The following is a 20,855-nucleotide window of genomic DNA, read 5'->3' as shown; positions in this document are numbered from 1 at the left end:
TCAGAGCAGATCCCTTCCCTGCCCTCTCCTGGAGCTCCGGCAAGGCAGCTCTTTCATTCAAGCAGACAGGCTCCAGGGGCGACGGATTCAAAGACTCAAGAAGGGGCCCAAGAGAGGCAGAAAGACCTTTGTTCTCTCCTGCATTTCAGGGCAAATACTTGGAGGAGAAGCACGTGAGTAAATGTGGCTACTTTCATGGAGCTGCTAGAGAGCAAAGTGAAAACATGCTTTGCCAAGGGACCCGCGGGTAGTTTAGTTCGTGCCCCTCTGAGTATCAGCAAGTATGAAAAAGGACGAGATTCTGCCATTACCTTGGGAACACATTTCTAAGAGGAAGAGGAAGAGCTGAGCTAGGAAGCAAGCAACAGGAGTTCTAGGATCTGTAGGGAGGTATGTAGAAGATGGGAGGAAGAACAGCGGGAGGAAGGCAGGTGAACCCCTGGGAACCAGCTAGGACCTACCTGCATGCAAGCCCAGGTTCTTTAGTTAGAGACAATGCCAATCACGACTTGACAGTGAGGAGTTATGGCATCCAATGAACGGGACAGGGCCAAAAGGTTTTAGAAAAATCCACAGGAAACCTTTCCCACCCCAGACCCATCCTTTCTGCTGTAGGGAGAGTAATAGCACAAGCCTTCATACAGAAAGGGAGAGGCAAGGGACGGGGGTGGGAACTCCACACATGTGGGTTCTAATCCTCACGGTGTTATGAACTGAGGCAGGCACCTCATTCACTCCCCAAAGCCTCCACTCTCCTCCTCCCGCACCAGAGCCGACATCTATCTACAGAGCTGTTGTGAAGCCCAAACAAACCAGCAGGAACAGCATCCAAAGCCTCCCCCGACCCCTTCCCCCAGATCACAAGTCTGTTCTCTGCTGGGTGCCTCCTCCTCTGACTCTGTGTTTCTCAAGTGCAGGAGGCACCACCAATACATGAAGCACTTTCAGGTGACAAAGGACAGTGAACTGATTTATATGAAAAAGGGGTCCCCATGTCAACTGTTTTTTAATATCTCATTACATTGATGAAAAAGCATTGGTTTGATTCTATTGTGTCTTTAATCCTCTGATGTACAATAGTATCTGGCCTGAACGTACCCATATAGTTTTATTTTCATCACATCTATTTTATGGTTTACCTCTTTTTATGGTAACGATATTGGCCTTTCATCTAATGCAGTTTCTCAACCTGGGCACCACTGACATTTTGGGCCGGGTAACTCTCTGCTGTGGGCTGCGCTGCGCATTCTGGGACATGTAATAACATCCCTGGCCTCTACAGATGCCAGCGGAACCCTCTCCCTCAATTCATGACAATTAAAAAACATCCCCAGACAGTGCCAAATGTCCCCCGCGGGGCAAAACTGGGCCAAAGTGAGAACCACTGATCTAAACTGGCCATAAAAATTTGCCCTCCAAAACAAATTTAAGTAAAAAAAGCAGGTTGTTGGAAATGTAAAAACTCTAGATAATAGTGCAGGTGACGTGAGGCAGGCAAGGCAAGGCTGTGCGCAGGCGGTGTGTGAATGAGGGCCGCGTTGCTCCCCTGAGCGCCTGCCCACTGCTGGGCACACACCAAGCGCTCAGCATCCGGTGCTTTTTCATGTTGTTGTTGTGACCCTTAAGCACAGAACTACGAAGGCTGATGTCCACTTGCCGCAGGCTATTTCCTGGAGAAAAGGCACTCTCACTGCGGGCACGCACTTACCTTTGGGTTCTCAAGCCTGACCTCTTCGATCACAGCGATGTCACCACTGCTGTTCTCCACGCAGTGGGAGCCAAAGGACACGCTGGAATCTAAGGAGCTGCTGGGGTCTGGGAGCCTGCCCCCCACTGAGCTCCGGCAGGCTTTGTCCTCAGCAGCTCCTGAGGAGGAGGATGGCTGCTTCTTTAACGGGTGTAGGTTTACTTTCCAGCCACCTGCAGCGGAGGGAAGAGTAGAAAGAATGAACTGTGGGCACATCCAGGGGAGAGCAAGAGGGGCGTTTCATGCTTGATAGCCAGACAAGACCTACGCAGGCCAAAAGATTCCACGTGCTCAGTTTAAAGACGTGGGCAGTGGAACGAGCAAACAGATGGCTGCCCTCCTTAGCTGGTTACCAGATTTACAAATCTGTCATCAGCACCACCCTCCGCACATTAAATAAACACGCACGTCTTCTGTAACTAAACTAAAAACCTGAGGGATTCTTAGGTTGTTACAGGGAAGGGATAGAAGAAGCGTATGGAATTCCATCCCTTTAATAGTAAAAACACTGTTTTTTTAATAGTAAAAACACTAAACAAACAAAACATTTGCCAAGGAGCCAGGAGACAGACCACATGACCACCTCCTCTACACTTAGGATGTGATGTACGTGACACCAACAGGTCCCAAATGAGGACAGCACTAATGGCCGTCTCAGGTATCTGCTCAACTGAACGGGCTTTCTGAAGAAACCCAGAGCCGGGTGGACTGGCAGCAGCTCGGACTGCCCGCACACACCCTGCCCGCGCTCCTGCTCTGCCCCGAGAGCACCCCGTACCCTTGGTGGGGATGGAGTGATGAGGCTGTGTCCCGAGACCGATACTCGAAGAGGATTTCGCGTCACCCTGTGATCCTCTGCCTCTCCTTCTGCTGCTGCTGCTGCCGCCCTCCTCCTCGCTGTCCCACTCAGAGAGGAAAGTGTCCTCTCCTTCAGGCTGGAGGGACTCCTCCGGCACCGAGGCCAAGCTCACTGTAGTCAGCAGCTCGCTCCGGGCTTTCTCCCTCTCATACTGCCGGCTTAGGTCGCTCTCCTCTGCAAACACGCAGGAGATGTACTTGGTGGTCCGCTGCCGCCCTTCGTCTTCCATGAACCCCTGGGAAGATGAGATGTGTTTAATTACACTCAAAAGAGGGTGCTGCGACACAAAGGCATTTAAAGGACCCGTGGGGCTGCAGCGCCTATTTCCTTATCATTCCTGCATTCACCTGCGTCTCCTCCGTCTCACTGCCTGGGCCCCAGGTCAGGCCCTGTCAGTGCTCGCTGTCTTCCTGTCTTGTTACCCCTCCGGTCCTGCTTCCACAGGCCTATCGGAGATTGTTTTCTCAGTCGCAGCCCTGAATGTGTCTCTGCTCAGCAAGACTGTGAGCTCCTTGAGGGCAGAGCCCTAACTTGGTCTTCCACATGCCCCTAATGCCTGGCTCAGAACTAGGCCCCAAAGAAAAGGTTATTAAGTAATGAGTGTTTGCTGTGCAGAATTTGATGGTTTAGAACTGTTATCACAGAACTGTTGGCAAGTCAGGGCCTAGAGGTCACCAGCTCCGTTCAGCCACTGCCATAGGACTGATGATAAGGTCGTCACCAACCCAGACTTACTCTATATTCTAGGACAGGAAAGAAGGCCTTTCCCAGGGCCCTTAATGTCAGAAAGAGTAACATCTTTAATATACCAACCACACGCCAAGGGCAGTGCAAAGTGCCCTGCAACCTAATAGCTTGACTCTAATACTGCTTTCCAGCAAACTGGCCAAAAAGTTCACAAGAAGAGAGTTGAGGCATATGGGCTGAGAAAGCACGCCTGAGTTCTGCAAAGAATACCAGACATGCATAGTTAGGCGGCTCAATGTCCCCAGGAGCCACACAGATAACTTAAAAGAGGGGGAAGGCCAGGTGGTGCCTGTGGAGCCCCGGGGCACCTGCGGTGGCCGGATGCCGGCCTGCTGCAGCCAGCCCCCCACCTGCGAGGGGGCTCCCCATGCTGCCACGCTTCCTGCTCACTTTTCAATGCTGACTACTTACTCAGTTTTTAAAAAATGAAAACCAACCAAAACCACAGTAAGGGGAGACATGACAGGCCTGTGGGCTGGACTTGGTCCCCGGCAGCCATTTGCCTCCTTGACAGAGATGGCAGGCAGGCCGTCCCATTCTGTGACCCACTGAGGCGTTCCTTCATAATCACACTGTGTACACATCCACACGGTGCGGAGGAGGGGTCACGACGTTACCTTGACAACTTTGAATCTTTGAAGAAGACGACACAGCATTCTTGCTTCCAGCTTTCCCACATTCATGGCCACTCGGATTTCAGCTTGGGAAATTCCTTTCGTGCCTCTGCGCTCAACTGTGTGAAACAATATACTTGAACCCCAACCTCTGCAAAGTCATTCCCACTCACCTTTTAAAAGTAGACATTTCAGTGCAGTGAAACCAGCAAGCAGAATAAAATAAATTCTTCCCTTTCTCCTTGCAAGAATCTCTGAACATCACCATGAATAGCCAGTTTTTAAGTGTTCACCAACCAAATGTCAAGTAATCAACTGCTGATCTACTACGTTCCAGCAGCAGGAATTTAGCTCTTTCACATGAAAGGACTTTTTCAGGTACATGAAATGAACCCTTTTAAAACACATCAAAATAATTTTTAATTAAGAACTTTAAAATTTTCCCTGCCTTTCTCAGTAGACTCAGAGGCATTATGGACACTGATTTATGAATTGTCCCAACACAGCTCAGCCAGCAGGGACTATGGAAGAAAATAATGCTATTTGGCCCCATCTAAATGGCCAGCAGATGACTGTCCTTTAGCATTTGCTCCATCTAGTTTGTTGCTTCCTGCCCTGCTACACAGTCATTGCCCAGTGCTATTACTGTCTCTCTCTCTCTCTCTCTAAGAAGCCCTTCTATATTTATTGCACTACTGGAGACTGAGAACTCCAGTGGAGTCCCTCCAGTAAAATACAGTAACTGCAGGGCAGACTTTCTGGCAAAGCTCTTTTGACTGCTCAGAAATATTTTCCCTTTTATTTCCTGATTCATCACACACTTGAGGAAGCCAGGTAAAACCAATCTGGATAAAGGAGGTTTTGCTAGATTGTGCATATACAAAAAGAAACATCAGAATGAAAACAGGTGATTAAAATGTGTTCTTACAATGAACTATAAAATGCTAATGGTGGGGATGAAAGGGTTAAGGGTGGCTTTTCCCAAACTTTGTTCTGAGGAACCCATTCTGAGATACGTTAACAGTTGATAAAAGCTGCCTAGCGGCCCTCCAAAAAAGCTGTGCTGCTTTGCCAGTGTATCTTTGTACCTGCCAGCTCAATCAGATCTCTTGCAGTCGCCTCACCTTCTACTCTGGTCCCCTCCCCACAGGGTCCTACAGCCACACTTTCTGTGATGGGTCACTGCTGTGTTACATAGATTTTAGAGAATCTGGGGGAAAGCTGAGGAATGAGGGGAGACAGATTTTTACCCCTTTATCACCGGAATTTTCAGCCTTCAATGCCTCATAGCTAATTTTTTAGTGCTTTCTATGTACCAGACACAACACCAAATGCTTTAATCCTATTCCTCATTACATGCTGTGGTGGCTTGGAGACCTTGCTAAAGTCATAGAGCTAGCCCTGGCTGGTGTGGCTCAGTGGGCTGAGTGCCAGCCTGCAAACCGAAAGGTTGCCGGTCTGATTCCCTGTCATGGCACATGCCTGGGTTATAGGGCCGTTCCCCAGTTGGGGGTGCGCAAGAGGCAACTGATCGATGTATCCTTTCACACACTGATGTTTCTCTCCACTTCTTTTCCCCTCCCTTCCCCCCTCTCTAAAATAAATAAATAAGACCTTTTTAAAAAGGTCATAGAGCTAACAAGTGGCGGAGCAAGAATTCAAACTCAATCTGATCCAAAAGCCTATACCCTTCAAAGGGAACCATGGTGCTTCCTACTCTGTTACATTCTCTCAAGAGCAAACCCCTCTTTTGACACATGGGCAAAATATTGCTAGCCTCAAATGCTCAGGCACTGTATATAGGCAGGTAAGAGTACAGAACCTACTGAGTTCATAGGTCTGCGTGAGCATATCCCGCTCATACACGATGTCCACCGGAGGCACTGCTTTGGAGATGACCTCCTCATCCTCATCGTCATCCTGGTCTTCGACCTTCCGTTTAAATTCCTTCAGCAGCTTGAGGCAGCGCACCATGACGTCAGTCCCTGGGAGCACAAGCATTTTCCAGCAATAAGTAAACAGTGTTGCATAGGGGAGGTGACTTCAGCAGAGACAGAGACCCAGAGAAAGGTCATACACAACACTGAGTTTGGAACTTTTAAAACCGCATGTCTTGGGGTACAAGACCTGAAAAGTCACTCCACGAAATTGCTTTTTGTTTTTAAAACAATTAGTGAACAAAGGAATGCAAATGAAGAGGAATAATGAAGTGCCCTATTACATAAACAGCAGCCTTCTGCTTGAGACAAGCTCCATGACTGTCTTTCCACACCATCCCACCAGCCGCCAGAACAGTGCTCGGCACACGGCAGGGATGCAAGTAGTGCTGCTGAAAGAATGAAACTGTCTTTCTCCAAGTAAGCCGGTACCCACTGCCAATAAAGTGTGGCCGCAGAGTGAGAGTTCTACAACCTTCTGGGTGTCCAAACTTTTGGCGTCTCTGGACCACACTGGAAGAATTGTCTTGGGCCACACATTAAATACACAAACACTAACGAAAACTGATGAACAAAAAAAAAGGTTTTAAGTAAATTTACGATTCTGTGTTGGGCCGCATTCATAGCCATCGTGGGCTACGGGATGGACACTAACTGTAACTAGGCTGTTTTGGGAGGCCTTTAACATAGTGATTCCAAGGGTGAAAATTTAGTCCAAGAAAAGAACTCAAAAAGAGGTGAAAGCTGCCACCATCATAGGCCCACATAGCACTCTGTGTAGCACTAGCTTTTATGAATAATAGAAAACAACAACGACGGGAGACTAAGTGGCGGTACCAGGAGAAGCCACCACACACTGGGCTGGTGCCTGCCTCTAAACCATCACACCACACCTATATCCAATCTCCAAGAGCGCGATGCAGGAACAAACAATGTGTGCCTGTGGCTGGAACAAGAGAAAGATATAAGGGAAAGCAAAAATGTCTCAACACTTCACATGTGCTAACACATTGGATCTTCACAACCCTAGAACGCATTTTACAGATGAAGAAACTGAGGTAGAGAGGGGTCAACGAACTTACCCAAGCATCCAACAGCTTGCAAGTGACAGGGGCAAAGCTACTCAGGAAGGATCGCGGGTCTCCAACGTGGGAGAAATCATTCTGCACTAAGGTATCCTATGATATGACAGTGGGGAGGCAGAGTGATGCCCTCAAGGATGTCCACGTCCTAATTCCTGGAACCTGAGAATATGTTATCTTCTGGGGCAAGAGGAACTTGCAGGCATGATTAAGGCTTTTGTGGCGGTGGTGGTGGATTATACGATGGGCCCAATGTTAAACCACAGAGTCCCTGTAAGAGGGAGGCAGGAGGGTAAGACTGAGAGACTGGAGGTGCTACACTTGCTTTGAAGATGAAGGAAGGGACCCTAAGCCGAGGAATGTAGGTGACGTCTAGAAACTGGAAAAGGCCAGGGAATAGACTCTCCTCAAGATTCCAGAAGCAACAGTGCCCTGCTGACAGCTTGATTTTAGCCCAGTGAGGCCCACCTCAGGCTTCTGATCTCCAGAATTGTAAAATAATAAATTGTTGTTTTAAGTCACTCGGTTTGTAGTGATTGTTACAGCAGGGATACATGTTGTTTCTCCACCAGCTTTCACCAGCACACCGAGGGGCAGAATCCTCTGTACCACCGCAAAGATGGGCGGCAATAAGGCTGGTTCGCAGCCGCCTCCTGTGCAGGAGCGGTGGCCCTGGGAGCCTTCCGGTGGGTGAGAGACGCCCACGCCAGAGCACTGCGAGCTGAGCCGGCCGCCGGGGCCAGCTCAGGTCCAACCACCCCCAGGGCAGGGGAGCCTCATGGGGACAGAGCATGTGGCTTACTGGTGAAGTTCATGACTAAGAAAGCAACTCAGGGCCCTGAACGCATCACAGTAAGGTCCTCTGAGGCTGACCCGCCAGAACCTTCCAAGAGGGTCAGCCTGGGGCAGTCAGCAGGAGTGTGGGTAGCCCTGACAGTCCTCACACACCAGGTCGGTGATGACTCCCCTCCACTCCTCAAAGTGACAGAAAATCCCCCAGTCCATGACTTTTTAGTAGCAAAACATGAAGCCGTATCATAGCACAGGTCTTCTCAAGCCCCAGCTCCCTCCATGCCTGCCAGGTCCTCCTACGTTCTCCTGATTTCTATGGCTTTGACCTTTGCTCCAGGTACCTGCCTTTCCCCTCCATTTCTCTCTCCCAGGATGGCAGCCTTAAGCAACCCCAAGGAAAAACATGGACATGAGCACATTGGGGCCCATCAGTATGGGTGAGAACTAGGAGTATTTAGGGCTCGGGTGACCGGGATTGGGTCCACCCTTGGAACAGAGGCACGTGCTAGCCAACACACGGACAGAACACTGTCCACCAGGTCACTCCCCACTGGCTCTTGCCCTGTCCTCTACTTGAGCCCCTCCCAACGCCCGCACCCTCTCTCACCTCGCTCCTAAGATGGTGCTCAGACAGCTGTCTACTGTTCCTAATAAAAAACCTACCATTCCTCAAATGCAAGCTGCCTCCTGGACACTCAGCATTCCGCAAGCGTCACATGAGCTAGTCCTCACTACAGCCTTAGGGGGAGGGTGCTACAACCGCATTCACACTTAGAGAACATGAGCAGCTAAGGAATTTGCCCCAACTCCCACTTGTTAGCAAGCGAGGGGCTGGGTTCTACCAGGCAGCCTGCCTCAGAGCCCAGGGCCCAAACCTGGGAAGACGTACAGCCTCTAATGGACAGACGTCCATATGACTTTAGAACAATGGGGACCTGAGGCCAGGGACACTAGCTTCTGTGAGTGGCGACATGATGCATGGAGCAGACTGCCACACTCAGCAACAGCCCAGTGTCTTTTCTCCCACTCCATTTTAACTTCCTTAAGTGGCTCACTAGCCAAGAAGATACACAGAACAGCCATCCAAATAAACACAAGTAGAAGAGAAATGTTACTACGCCTTCATAGACTCAAAGGGCAACAGAGGAAAAACCCTCTCAGCCCTCGAAGGCTCTGCCCCACACAGTACCACAGCGGCAACTGTCCCCACCTCTGTGCTTCTATAGCACTGACGCCAGTCCCATCAGAGCCTTTTCCAAACGGCACAGCCGCCGCCTCTGCTGACAGCCAGCTGGGTGGACAGTGAGGAGTGTGGGAATAAATGGGCTCAGGGCAACATGGGTCAATCTCGTCTCTATAATCTCTCATTTCTGTGTCTTTGGAGAAATGATTTAGCAGAGATTTGTTTTCCACTCAGTAAAATGAGATGATAACGTGTTAGGATGACTCCAGATATCTTCTGTACAGACTGGCACATAGCAATCATTCAGTCCTAACACCCAGCACTTGCTGTGGGCCAGGCACTGCGCCAAGGGTGTTACATGAATCGACCCAGCAAACCTCACAACCCAAGGCTGGCAGGCCTCTGTAAGCCCCATTGTACAGATGTGGAAGCTGAGGCACAGAGATGTTAAGTGACTTGCTCAAAGTGACGGACCTATGGAGTGGCAGAGTTAGTATCTGAGCCCAGGCCGTGTGAAGCTCTCAACCAATATAGCAGTTATTCTTAATGATATGGCTGGCACCTGGCACAGCGTACAGGCATGGCAAACATTAGCTGAATTAAAGATAGTTGGGTCCCTTCTTGCCAGGCAGGAAAGCCCTACAGCCCGCCTTAAGTAGTGGTGGCCTGGTTTCTAGAGATGTGTGGGAACTTGCCCCTGCTCTGGTCCTGACCCTGGGGTTCAGGAAGGCCTGTAGGCAGGCAGTCTGTTGGCTGGGGGGAAGCACTGAGGGTGACACATGAAGATTGAGCTGTTCCCTGCAATCACACTGGGCATTGTGAGTCCAAGGACTGACAAGGAGCATGCAACTCAGGTGAGGCAAGTCTCCAGCACACCTTGAGTGGAGGGTGGTCTTCAGTACCCAGGGCTAGGCCTGGTGTGAAGCTGCTGTGCTTCCAGAAGGCCCAGCGTGACTCATCCAAATGGCTGCTGGTGAGGTTTTGGGCGATGGGGTCTGCAACCCTGCCCATCCCACATCCCACAGAGCATGGCCGACTTCTGTGCTGTGAATCCCAATTGTGCTGACAGTCTTCTGTAGCCAGCAGACAAGGAAACCCTGATCATTTCCCCAAGCTGTGTCTGTCTGTAGTCTTTCTCAACATGCTGACCTTGGAAACATTTCCCTTTCCCCAGGCCATGTCATACACATCTTTACTTTGGAAAACCTTGTGTCAGAGGCAACATGCACAGCAGTGAAGTGTGGACTCTCCTGCCACAGCTGGTGTAGGAACTTGGGCAAGCTGGTTGCCCTCCCTCAGTCTCAACCGTCTTGCCTGTAAACCAGGGCTAAATACAATGGCCAGCCCTAAGGGGCATGAGGAGACTCGTCAGAGAGAAGACGGGCAAAGGACAGAACAAAGTGCAGCCTGTGCTCCATGATTCCAGGTGACTTGAAATTATATGGTTTCACTGGCCCTTTATATCTTTCCCACAGTTCTTTGAATTTTATCAGCCTCAGAATCCCTTCAGGTCATACTTGCCTTTTTTAAGGCGCCTATTCCAGACCACAAGTCAGCTAAAGCCATAGCAGCAAGGGTGAGAGCAAGGCCTCGGTCAGCACACTGAGGCAGGGTGAACGCAGCCTATGTCTCCCCCTGAGCTGCCGCCTCAGTTACCAGGATTCCCGTGGAAGAATTGCTGGCCTGGGCACGGCAACCCCTGGGCACAGGGTTTCCTTTCCAGGAACAAAAGGCAGGAGAGATACAACCAGATCACTGCACAAGCTTTCAAGCACATGGGATTTCAAGCATTTACAAATGTGGTATGATAATGTCAGCAGCGCAACACAAAGGAATCATGCAATTCCTTTGTGTCAAATACCTGAGACCAGCTCGCCTTAGGATGAAGAAAGAATGGCTTAACTTAAGCATTCTCAAGACCCAGAAAAGAAGAATGGAAGGGGTGAATCTTCGCTAAGCACCTAGGATAAGCCAGGCACTCTCAGGAGTTTTCAGAAGATACTTAATCATCGCGTGTATTCTGCAAATTATTATTGCCATTTTAAGAGAAAAGAAACTGAAACTCACAGGGGTCAAGAGCTAACTGATGTCTTGGACCTAGTAAGTGGCCTTTCTTTCACAGTAGACCACCTGGCTAGGCTAGAATTTCAAATTTCTATCAGAAAGCACTGTTTGGTGCAAAGGAAAACCCAGAGTGATTGCGAAGTGGAACCAACAGCCTGTGTTTCTCACATCCCCTATGAAAACTCTCATCTGGTGTCCTAGCAGAACAGTATGCACAATTGTGATTGCCCTGAGAAAGAACAAAAGCAAGATGTGAACAAGAAGTACCAGGACAGACTTCCTCTTGAAGAGTCATGAGCCAAAGGGAAGCCCTTACTGGTGAGCCAGGCAGCAATTATGAAATTCAGTGATACTCTCCTCACCCCCCAGCAACACACATGCACTCACACCCCGAGTCCTGAACTGGGATGATAAGCAAGCCAATGGGACAATCTGAGGAGGTGCCTGCCATGGGTAACTGCAGAGGCCCAACCAGGGGCTGGAAGGAAGCAGAGTGCGGGGGAAGACGCAGAATGATGGAGGAGGGTGCTGCAGCCCCCACTCCAGGATGGTGGAGCGGGTTAAAAGTATGGGCACTGGAGTCAGTCTGTCTGGTGTGGGCCTGCCTCTGCCACTGGCCAGCTGTATATGCGTGGCTCAGTGGAACGCCCTCTCTGTGCCTCAGGGTACTTAGCTCTAAAATGGGGGCAAAAACAGTATCTTTCTCTGAGTGCGCAGGACAGCACCTGGCGTACAAGTAATGCTCAGTAAGCACAACCCTGGAAAACACAGTCAGGAGATTGTTTGGGGCCTTTAATTCAGTTTCACAGCATTTATTCTGTGCTGGGCCCAAGACACATAAAGATAAATGAGATGGGGTCCCTAACCCTGCAAAGGGTTGCATCTGAGAGGGTGGGGAGCAGAGGGACCGTGTTTGGACTCACACAAGCCTGCGTTGACTTCTGGCTCTACCCTGGCTAAGGTGCTAACTTCTCTGAGCCCCGGGCTCCTCATCTATAAAACAGGGATAATTCTAACAGCGTGTGCAGACTAACCTGTGGTAAGGACTGAATGGTACATGCATGAAGTGCTCAAAAAGCGAGATAGCTGGGTGACCGCTGGGAGGTAAGCTGCTGTGTGCTCAGGGCTGCACTGCCAGCACAGAGCGGGTGAAGGAAACAGGCAGGATGGGCATGGCAGAGAGCAGGTGACATCTGGGTGGGATATTAAAGGCTATGTAAGAATTGTCTAGGAAGAAGAGGACAGGCATTCAAGGCAAAAGGAAGGATACCAGCAAAGGTACAGAGGTAGGAAAGGCAGGCCCATTTGGAGAAGTGATGGGTTTCTGTCTTATTATTTTATTATTGTATTATTTATCTTATTATTCATAGTAATTACGCTTCATTTTTTAGCCAGTGTCCCTCAACTTTGTCACTTTTAAGACATTTTAACTTAAAAATGTCATGCTTTTTTAAACTGTTTTCCTCTAGCACCATTACTATTCTAAACTTTAAACTTTCCTGACAATCTTTTTCTATTCTGTTTACACTCATTCTGTATCCTTTTGTTTCTAACTTTCATCCTTTTAAATTTCTGGTTTCAAAGCTCTTTTAAACATTTATATTTATTTTATTGCATTTTAATATTTCTTAATATGGCTCATTTCTTTTTTCTTAGCTTCTATACTTTAATCTGTAATATTTTAAATATCCCCTTTTGTCATTTTAATGATCTTATTTGCTGTATCCTGTTCCATGTTTCTTGGTTTTTTATTTTTTAATTTTAATAGCTTTATTGAGATGTAATTCACCCATTTAGTGTGTACAAGTCAATGGTTATGTGCACCTGTCAGCAGTGAATTTTAGAACATATCCATCACCTCATACCCTTTAGCTATCACCGCTCTGTGCCCCACCTCAGCCCTAAGTAGTTATTAATCTACTTCTCAATTCCCTATACCGGTCTTTCCCATAAATGGAATCATATAGTAATGGCCTGTTGTGGTTGGCTTTTCTCCACTGAATGGTCTTGGCACTCTTGCTGAAAACTAGATGACCAAAAGTGTGTGGGTTTATTTCTATACTCTCAATTCTATTCCACTGATCCATGTCTATCCTTGTGTCAGTACTACGCTGTCTTGATTACTGTAGCTTTGTATAAGTTTTGAAATTGGGAAGTGTAGGTCCTCCTACTTGATTCTTCTTTTTAGAACTGTGTTAGTTTTCTGTGTCCCCTGCACATGAATTATAGAATTAACTTTTCAATTTCTACAAAGAAGTCAGCCAGGATTCAGATAGGAATTGTGTTGAATCTAAAGATCAGTTTGGGGAGTACTGCCATTTCAATGTTGTCTTCCAATCCATGAACATGAAGTGTTTTCCTATTTGCTTAGAGTTTTAATTGCTGTCAACAATGTTAATAGCTTTTGGAGTATACATTTTGTATTTCTTTTGTTAAACTTGTTTTTAAAGAAATAGTAACTTTGAAAAAATATTTTATTTATTTATTTTTAGAGAAAAGGGAAAGGACAGGGAAAGAATGGGAGAGAAACGTCAATGTGTGGTGGTTGCCTCTCGCAGGTACCAAACAGGGACCTGGCCCACAACCCAGGCACATGCCCTGACTGGGATTCGAACTGGCGAACCTTTGGTTCTCAGGCCGGCACTCAATCCACTGAGCTACACCAGCCAGAGTTAAATTTATTCTTAAGTATTTTATTATTTTTGATGCTATTGTTTTCTTAATTTCATTTTTGGGTTTTTCATTTACAAGTGTATAGAAACACAATGGATTTTTGCATATTCATCTTTTCTACAAATCTTGAATTTGATTTTTATTTTTTATGGATGGATCTTGGGGTAACAGCTGTGGGAAGAATCCACAGCATAAATGGACCCACTCCCATCCTCTGCAAAGCTCACTGCCTTGTCACCAAACCTGGAAAACCTGCTCAATTAATTGCCTCAGGCACCAGCCGCAGGAAACTCTACTTCTGTCAACTGTTTGTGATCCTTTTCTGAGGGACTGCGAAGTTAACTTCTATTTCTCCTTCCTCCTTTTCTCAGCACAATTTAATAAACACAGAATGACTAATAAATAGTTGAAGAAATGAATCCAGATTTGCAAAACAGATCAGTTCAGGTCTACTGTTTTCATTCACTACGAAGGTGGTTTTTTGTTTTTTGTTTTTCTGCTTTCTGCAAAATAGATCACTGTAGCTTTCTGTAATACATTTGAAATATGCCTAAATCTAAGCTCTTTGTTTATGGGCTTTTAGAAACAACTTATATATCCAGGCACACCTGTAAATTTGCATGAAGGTAATACATCACCTTTATTAAGTCTTGTCTTCTCCAAGGGAAGTAGACAAGAGGGAAGGTTTTATGTTAATTTTGCCCACTAGGATGATCAAGTTCAAAGCAACAAAATACTAACACTCATTCACCCCTTGTCTCCTGCACAAGGAAAGTAACTGAAGTGGTACCTAATTAAACTAAATTTCCTAAGCATTTACTTAACACCTACTCTGTTCCAAGCAGACTCTGCACAAGCATTAAGCACAGAAAGTATGTGAGAGGTGTGGCCACCACCCTCAAGAAGCTCATAATCTAGTTGGAAAAAAGTCAGACAAATAGGTAATTGAGACACAGTGTGATGTGGGATGTGAAGGGAACACTGATTATGAGCCTGAGCGGCAGAGGTTGGTGACAAGATTACCACTCGACTGAGATGAGCCTCCTAAATAGTCAGTATGGACTCACTGTGGATGTGTGTGACAATCTAAAAATTCTCACTGTCATTGTCCTGGGAGCCTGCCCTCTCAATCCCGCAAAAGGAGCTGAAGCCACCACTTTCCTTAGTACTCAGGCTGAGTGAGCTCTGAGTCATGCTGACCCTCCTTCTTGGAGGGCTCCTCTTCCCAGCACTAGACTTCAAGATAACTAGGACCACTCACTGTGTGACAGGACCTAGAGCATGGACATAGCTTTGAAGTCAGGCAGACGACACACTGAAGTGAAGCCAGCTGTGGGTTCCATAGCAGGAAGCAGGGTGCCCTTGATAAATGGGGAAGGGGGCCCCACAGAAAAGGGGTAGCACCTCTCTGCATTGCCAATAGTTATTAAAAGAAATGCAGTTCAAGGCCATTGTAATCAAAACAGTCTGGTACTGGCATAAGAACAGACACATAGATCAGCGGAACAGAATAGAGAGCCCAGAAATAAACCCATGTCTCTATGGCCAATTAAAATTCAACAAAGGGGGGGCAGTAGCATAAAATGGAGTAAAAAGAGCCTCTTCAACAAATGGTATTGGGAGATCTGGACAGCTACGTGCAAAAAAACCCTGAAACTAGACCACCAACTTACATCGTAAACAAAAATAAACTCAAGATGGATAAAAGACTTAACTATAAGTCGTGACACCATAAAAGTCCCAGAGGAGAACAAAGGCAGGAAGATTTCAGATATCCCATGCTGCAATATTTTCCCCAATATGTCCCCTAGAGCAAGGGATATAAAGGAAAGAATAAACAAATGGGACTACATCAAATTAAAAAGCCTCTGCATGGCTAAAGTAAACATCAGCAAAATGAAAAGGGAATCAACTGTATGAGAAAACATTTGCCAATGATACATCAGACAAGGATTTGATCTTCAAAATATACGAAGAACTCACATGATTCCACATCAGGAAGACAAACAACCCAATTAAAAAATGGGCAAGGGACCTGAACAGATACCTCTCTGAGGACGATATACAGAGGACCCATAGACATGAAAGGATGCTCAACGTCACAAGCCATCAGAGAGATGCAAATTAAAACCACAGTGAGATACCACTTCACATCTGTCAGAATGGCCATCATAAACAAATCAATAAAAAAGTGTTGGCAAGGTTGTGGAGAAAAGGGAACCCTAGTGCACTGTTGGTGGGAATGCAGACTGGTGCAGTCATGGTGGGAAACAGTATGGAATTTCCTCAACAAAATGGAACTACCCTTTGACCTGGTGATTCCACTGCTGGGGTTATACCCTAAGAATCCCAGAACACCAATTCCAAAGAATCTATGCGTCCCAGTGTTATTTACAAAAGCTAAGTGCTGGAAATAACCTAAATGCCCATCAATAAATGAGTGGATCAAAACACTGTGGTACATATACACTATGGAGTACTACCCAGCAAAAAGAAAGAAGTAGCTCCTACCATTCATGGATGGAACTGGAGAGTATTATGCTAAGTGAAAAGAGTGAGGAGGTGAAAGACAAATACCATATGATCTCACCTACAAGTGGAATGTAATCAACAAAACAAATAGACAAGCAAAATAGAACCAGAGACATGGAAAAAAAGAACAATCTGACAGTGACCAGAGGGGAGGGAGGAAGGGGATAATGGGGGAAAGAAGGGGAAAGGTCAAGTCAAGGGATATGTAGAAAGGACCCACGGACAAGGACAATGCGGGGGGTGAGCAGGGCAGAGGAGAGCAATAGGGGGAAAATGGGGACAACTGTAATTGAACAACAATAAAAATTCTTTAAGTTGAAAGGCTGGTTTTTTTAAGTGAAATTTCTGGTTTTTAAATGCCAGAAACTAATTCAATTAAGACAAACGCTATGAGCCAAACATAGTACATTGCTGGATATGGCCTACAGGCCGCCAGCTTGTGGCCCTTGCTCTGTGTACGCGCTCCTATAAAACCCACAACACTCTGAAATGTATTATTATCCCCAGATAATCCTGATGAGAAAACTGAGGTGTAGAAAGGTTATTACCCCAACAGGAAATGACAGAACGAGAATTCTAGCCTAGCTCTGACCGGTGTGACTCAGTTGGCTGGGCATGATCCTGCCAAGTGAAAGGTCACTGGTTCAACTCCCAGTCAGGGCACCTGCCTGGGTTGCAGGTTCTGACTGACTGACGTTTCTCTCACACATCAATGTTTCTCTCTCTCTACAAGAATAAATAAAAATCTCAAAAAAATAAAAAAATAAAAAAAAGAATTCTAGCCCAGGGCTATCTTATATCAAAGTCCATCCAGGTGTCTTTACTTTCAAGTGGCTAGTTTGCATTTCCAGGGACCTCAAGCTTGAAAGCAGCTTTGCTCCATGGCTGCCTGCCCAGCAAGAAAGGTCCTTCAATGGTATTTCCTTCTTAGTTTCTTTCTACTTAAAAAAATAAAATGTGTCTGTTTATTTTTAATGCCTTTCTTGGAACAGGCTAGGAAGCAAAAATGATGAACAGACCCACAGGTCATGACCTTTTTAAGCATTCAGATAACCATGCTTCCAAGTCACATGCTGGAGGATCTTCGAACAGTTAAGCCTCCGGCACACTGTTCAGTTCCCTGAACCTCTTCCTCTCGCCACAGGCCTAGCAGTTCTTCCTAGTTTCCTGTCTACTTATAGGCTCATGCCACCCACTCTTTACCTTGTGGAATTCTAATCATTCAATCAGGCACACATTTACTCAGCACTGCAGGGACTCAAAGATGAGGTCTGCTCTAGAGGGGCTTCCTAATCTCCCAGGTGCGCCGTTCTTGGTTTATACACCTCCTATATGGTAACATCTCTGTGTTTCCAACTCCTCCTAAGACTTCTCTCAGACAGAGAAGCCAAGCAGCATAGGCAATGATTCCACTAAGTGAGGAAATAGAGACAGAGTTCCCTCAGACTGGCATTTTATAGTCACTGAAGTATGAATGCCTACCTCCTGTAGGCAGATCTACATGTGGAGACGGTCCTCACTGAGCACAAATTCTCTTGAGCTGTGTTCACAGGACACTTTTTATGCTGACAAAGTCAAGCATACAGGCTCTAAGCTCTGTTCTCATATACCTTTTGGTCTTCTTTGGAGTTACTAACTTCGTTTTTTTGCATTTGCTTGGTTTTCTATGTATGTATTATTAAATTCACGTTCAGACTCTGACAGGATAAAACTTTTGCTAGACACTCTCACATGCACTAGGCTCGGACCTTGCATGGACTTTCATCTCCCCTGGAATCACCTGGACAGGTTACCGTCAGCGCCTGTCATTGTGGTTTCCCTTTGTCATCTCTCCAGGGTTTTTCATATACCGCCCCCCCCACCCCCGCCCCCGCCCTTGCTTCCTATCCCCGTGTTTTCGTGCTTCTTGGCTTTGTCTGTCATTTGATGGTGTACATTCTTCCGCAGCTTCCTAAAAGAGAACGTGGGAGATGGGAGATGCAGTGTTTCAGATCTGCCTTAACAAAATGTCCTTATTTTCACACCTGGTTAATAGCAAAGCTGGTAAAACACTGTAGATTGAAAGTCTATTTCCTACAGAATGTTGATGATCTTGCTCCAAGCTCTTAGAGCATCAGTTACTATTGGGCAGTCTAATGTCTCCTCTCTGAAGGCTCTTTATCCCTAGATTTCTGAAGTCTCCGGATGTTGGATCTTGGTACAGGGTTCTTCTGTTCCTTATGCTAGACACTGATGGGTCTTTTGATCTGGAAAAATTTGTCATGCCCTTTCTCATCCTCTCTTGTGCTCTAGTCCTCTGCACACACTCCTTCCCTACCTGTCCGGAGCCCCTTCTGTGTGGATGTTAAATCTTTTAGGCTCAGACTCTTATTTTCAACTTTGCCCTCCTATTTCCCATCTCTTTTAAGATTGTTATTTCTGGAAGATTTTTTCCAACTTTATTTTCCCTCCCATTAAATCTTTTATTACTATAGCCATATTTCTTTTATTTCCAAGGGGTCTTTTCTATTTTCTCTATTTCCCTTCTTTAGAGCCTCTTGCAATCTCTTCTCTTAGGATTTTTTTTTTTAAAGGTTTTTCTTCTACTGACTTTGTTTCTATTTCCTGAGTTTGTTTCTTTTACATTTATACTCGAGTTTTCCTCAAACATTGGGTGGAGTGTTAAAATGCTCTCCCACAGCCCTGTATTTTGGGCGTTTTGAAGGGCAGAGAGGAGGAAGGGAGAGGCTGTCACTGAGTGGGCCTCCATGAAGGGTGAGCAGGCACGGGCCAGCTATTTTAATGGGAAACTCCAAATTTCATTATCTAGAGGACTTTTCTCTTGGACTGGTCAGTGTCTGCAGAAAAGAAGCCTCTGAGACTGTAGGTCTGGTTGTTCTAGGAACCAAACTGGGAATGGCAGTGAGGAGACTCACTTTTTAGTGTATGGAGATTGTCACTCGTCACCTAACCCTGGTTTTCATAACAGCACCCTGTTCCTAGCTGGGTCTCATATTTGTGAGTCTAGAATCCTTCTGGTGCATCTCCTCTCGGGGTAAACCAAACTTGTGTCTCTGTGTGAAAGGGGCCTTCCCTGGCGGTGCACATGAGGGGAGTGGGCCTGGGGTACCTATGGCTTTTCACACAGACTACAGACGGGCTCTCCTGTCTCCAGCTCCATCCATGCCTATGCTTTCAAAGGTACCTGGAATCTCCAGATTTTCAGTTGACTTCACATTTTTAAATTTTTTTTTTAAAGATTTTATTTATTTCTATTTAGTGAGAGGGGAAGGAGAAAAAGAGGGAGAGAAACATGGACGTGAGAGAGAAACATCAACCAGTTGCCTCTTGTACACGCACTGACTGGAGTCTGAACCTGCAGCCCAGGCATGTGCCCTGACCAGGAATCGAACCAGTGACCTTTTGCTTTGTGGGACGACACCCAACCAACTGAGCCACATGGGTCAGGGCTGATTCCAGGTTTTGAGATGTCATTTCTTGGCTATGCCCTTCACAAGCATTTAGACTTCACCGGACTTTCCCAGACTGCTCAGTCAGTTACCACTTGTCTATCTGTCTTTGAGGACCAAAATGTTGTAGACAATTCTGTCTGATATCACATCTGGTCCTCTTTTCTTTGTACTTACAGGTTTACTTTTTTATATCCTTTATCATCCCTAGAGTGGAATTTGGGAAGAATCTATCATATTTTACCAAAAGCTCTGACCCTGAGCTTTTTCAATGACTTTGGTTAATCAGAAGAGGTAAACAGCATGAAACAAAAATCAGGAATAGAGAAAAGAAGGACTAAGAAAGGTGTTTAAAATTTTATAGTCCACTGTTCTCAGTGTTAACTTTTTTAGAAGGTTTAAATCCTACCTCTCCTGCTTACAGACTGCTCAACCTTATGTAAGTTACTCAGTATCTCTTCACTTTGTCTTATATATAAAATGGTGATACTACCTAGATAATGGCTTCATACAACATGGTGTACTTCAGTGGCTTAGCGTAAACAAGACAAGATGAACTTGTTCTTTGTACACCATGATTTTGAGATGTTAGACGAACAGCCACATAGAGATGTTTGCTGGAAGTCTGAATTATTTTAATTTGGCAAACATTTCCTGAGCACTTTTTATACAGAAGACCCTAAGTTAGGCACAGAAGAACAGAGCTGAAAAAATGTGTGAAATCATTCCACAGCAGGTAGATGTTATGAGCAAGATGGGCTGAAGCTTAGAAGGGAGGAGTAAAAGCCATCCATGTAGCCCAGGGAAGAGAGGTTAAGACTGCCTTTACCTTTCTTTGTCTTACAAGGTCCACATTCAGGTTGAATCTCTTGTAAGGGAAGAGATATCACCTTTGCCAGACCAGCATTCAGCATGTACTGGTAGAGACGCTTAAATGTCCTTTCACACAGCCCCTGCCAAAACAAAATTTAAAGCTATTGTTAGGTAAAAACAAGGTGTCTGAAACTACTAAAGAATCATACAAACATACACAATTCGAGACCTAAGTTAATTATCACCTTGAATGAGAACACACTGGCATTATTAATGAGGAAAGACTGCTAAGCTACACTGTCAAGGGAACAGAACAGGTCCGCTGCAATATACTAACAATTCTACCTTTTGATTATAATGCGG

At 46.1% G+C, this 20,855-nt stretch overlaps 1 protein-coding gene across 1 annotated transcript in view; it reads right to left on the bottom strand.

The window, feature by feature from the left end:
• GTF3C1 (general transcription factor IIIC subunit 1) overlaps positions 1 to 20,855 on the bottom strand; it is a 75,813-nt gene that overhangs the window by 40,386 nt on the left and 14,572 nt on the right. The window contains exons 6-10 of the mRNA XM_054582783.1: positions 20,509 to 20,632; positions 5,794 to 5,952; positions 3,971 to 4,086; positions 2,526 to 2,841; positions 1,709 to 1,920 (exon numbers count right to left, since the gene is read on the bottom strand). Of these exons, the coding sequence (XP_054438758.1) occupies positions 1,709 to 1,920; positions 2,526 to 2,841; positions 3,971 to 4,086; positions 5,794 to 5,952; positions 20,509 to 20,632 (927 nt within the window). The remainder of the gene's footprint in view (positions 1 to 1,708; positions 1,921 to 2,525; positions 2,842 to 3,970; positions 4,087 to 5,793; positions 5,953 to 20,508; positions 20,633 to 20,855) is intronic.

This window comes from Pteronotus mesoamericanus, unplaced genomic scaffold, assembly GCF_021234165.1.
Source record: "Pteronotus mesoamericanus isolate MK-2021 breed Mesoamerican mustached bat unplaced genomic scaffold, CSHL_Meso_final contig_72, whole genome shotgun sequence".
NCBI lineage: Eukaryota > Metazoa > Chordata > Mammalia > Chiroptera > Mormoopidae > Pteronotus > Pteronotus mesoamericanus.
Note: the sequence above shows the minus strand (reverse complement) of the source record. Positions and strands in the feature narration are given on the sequence as shown.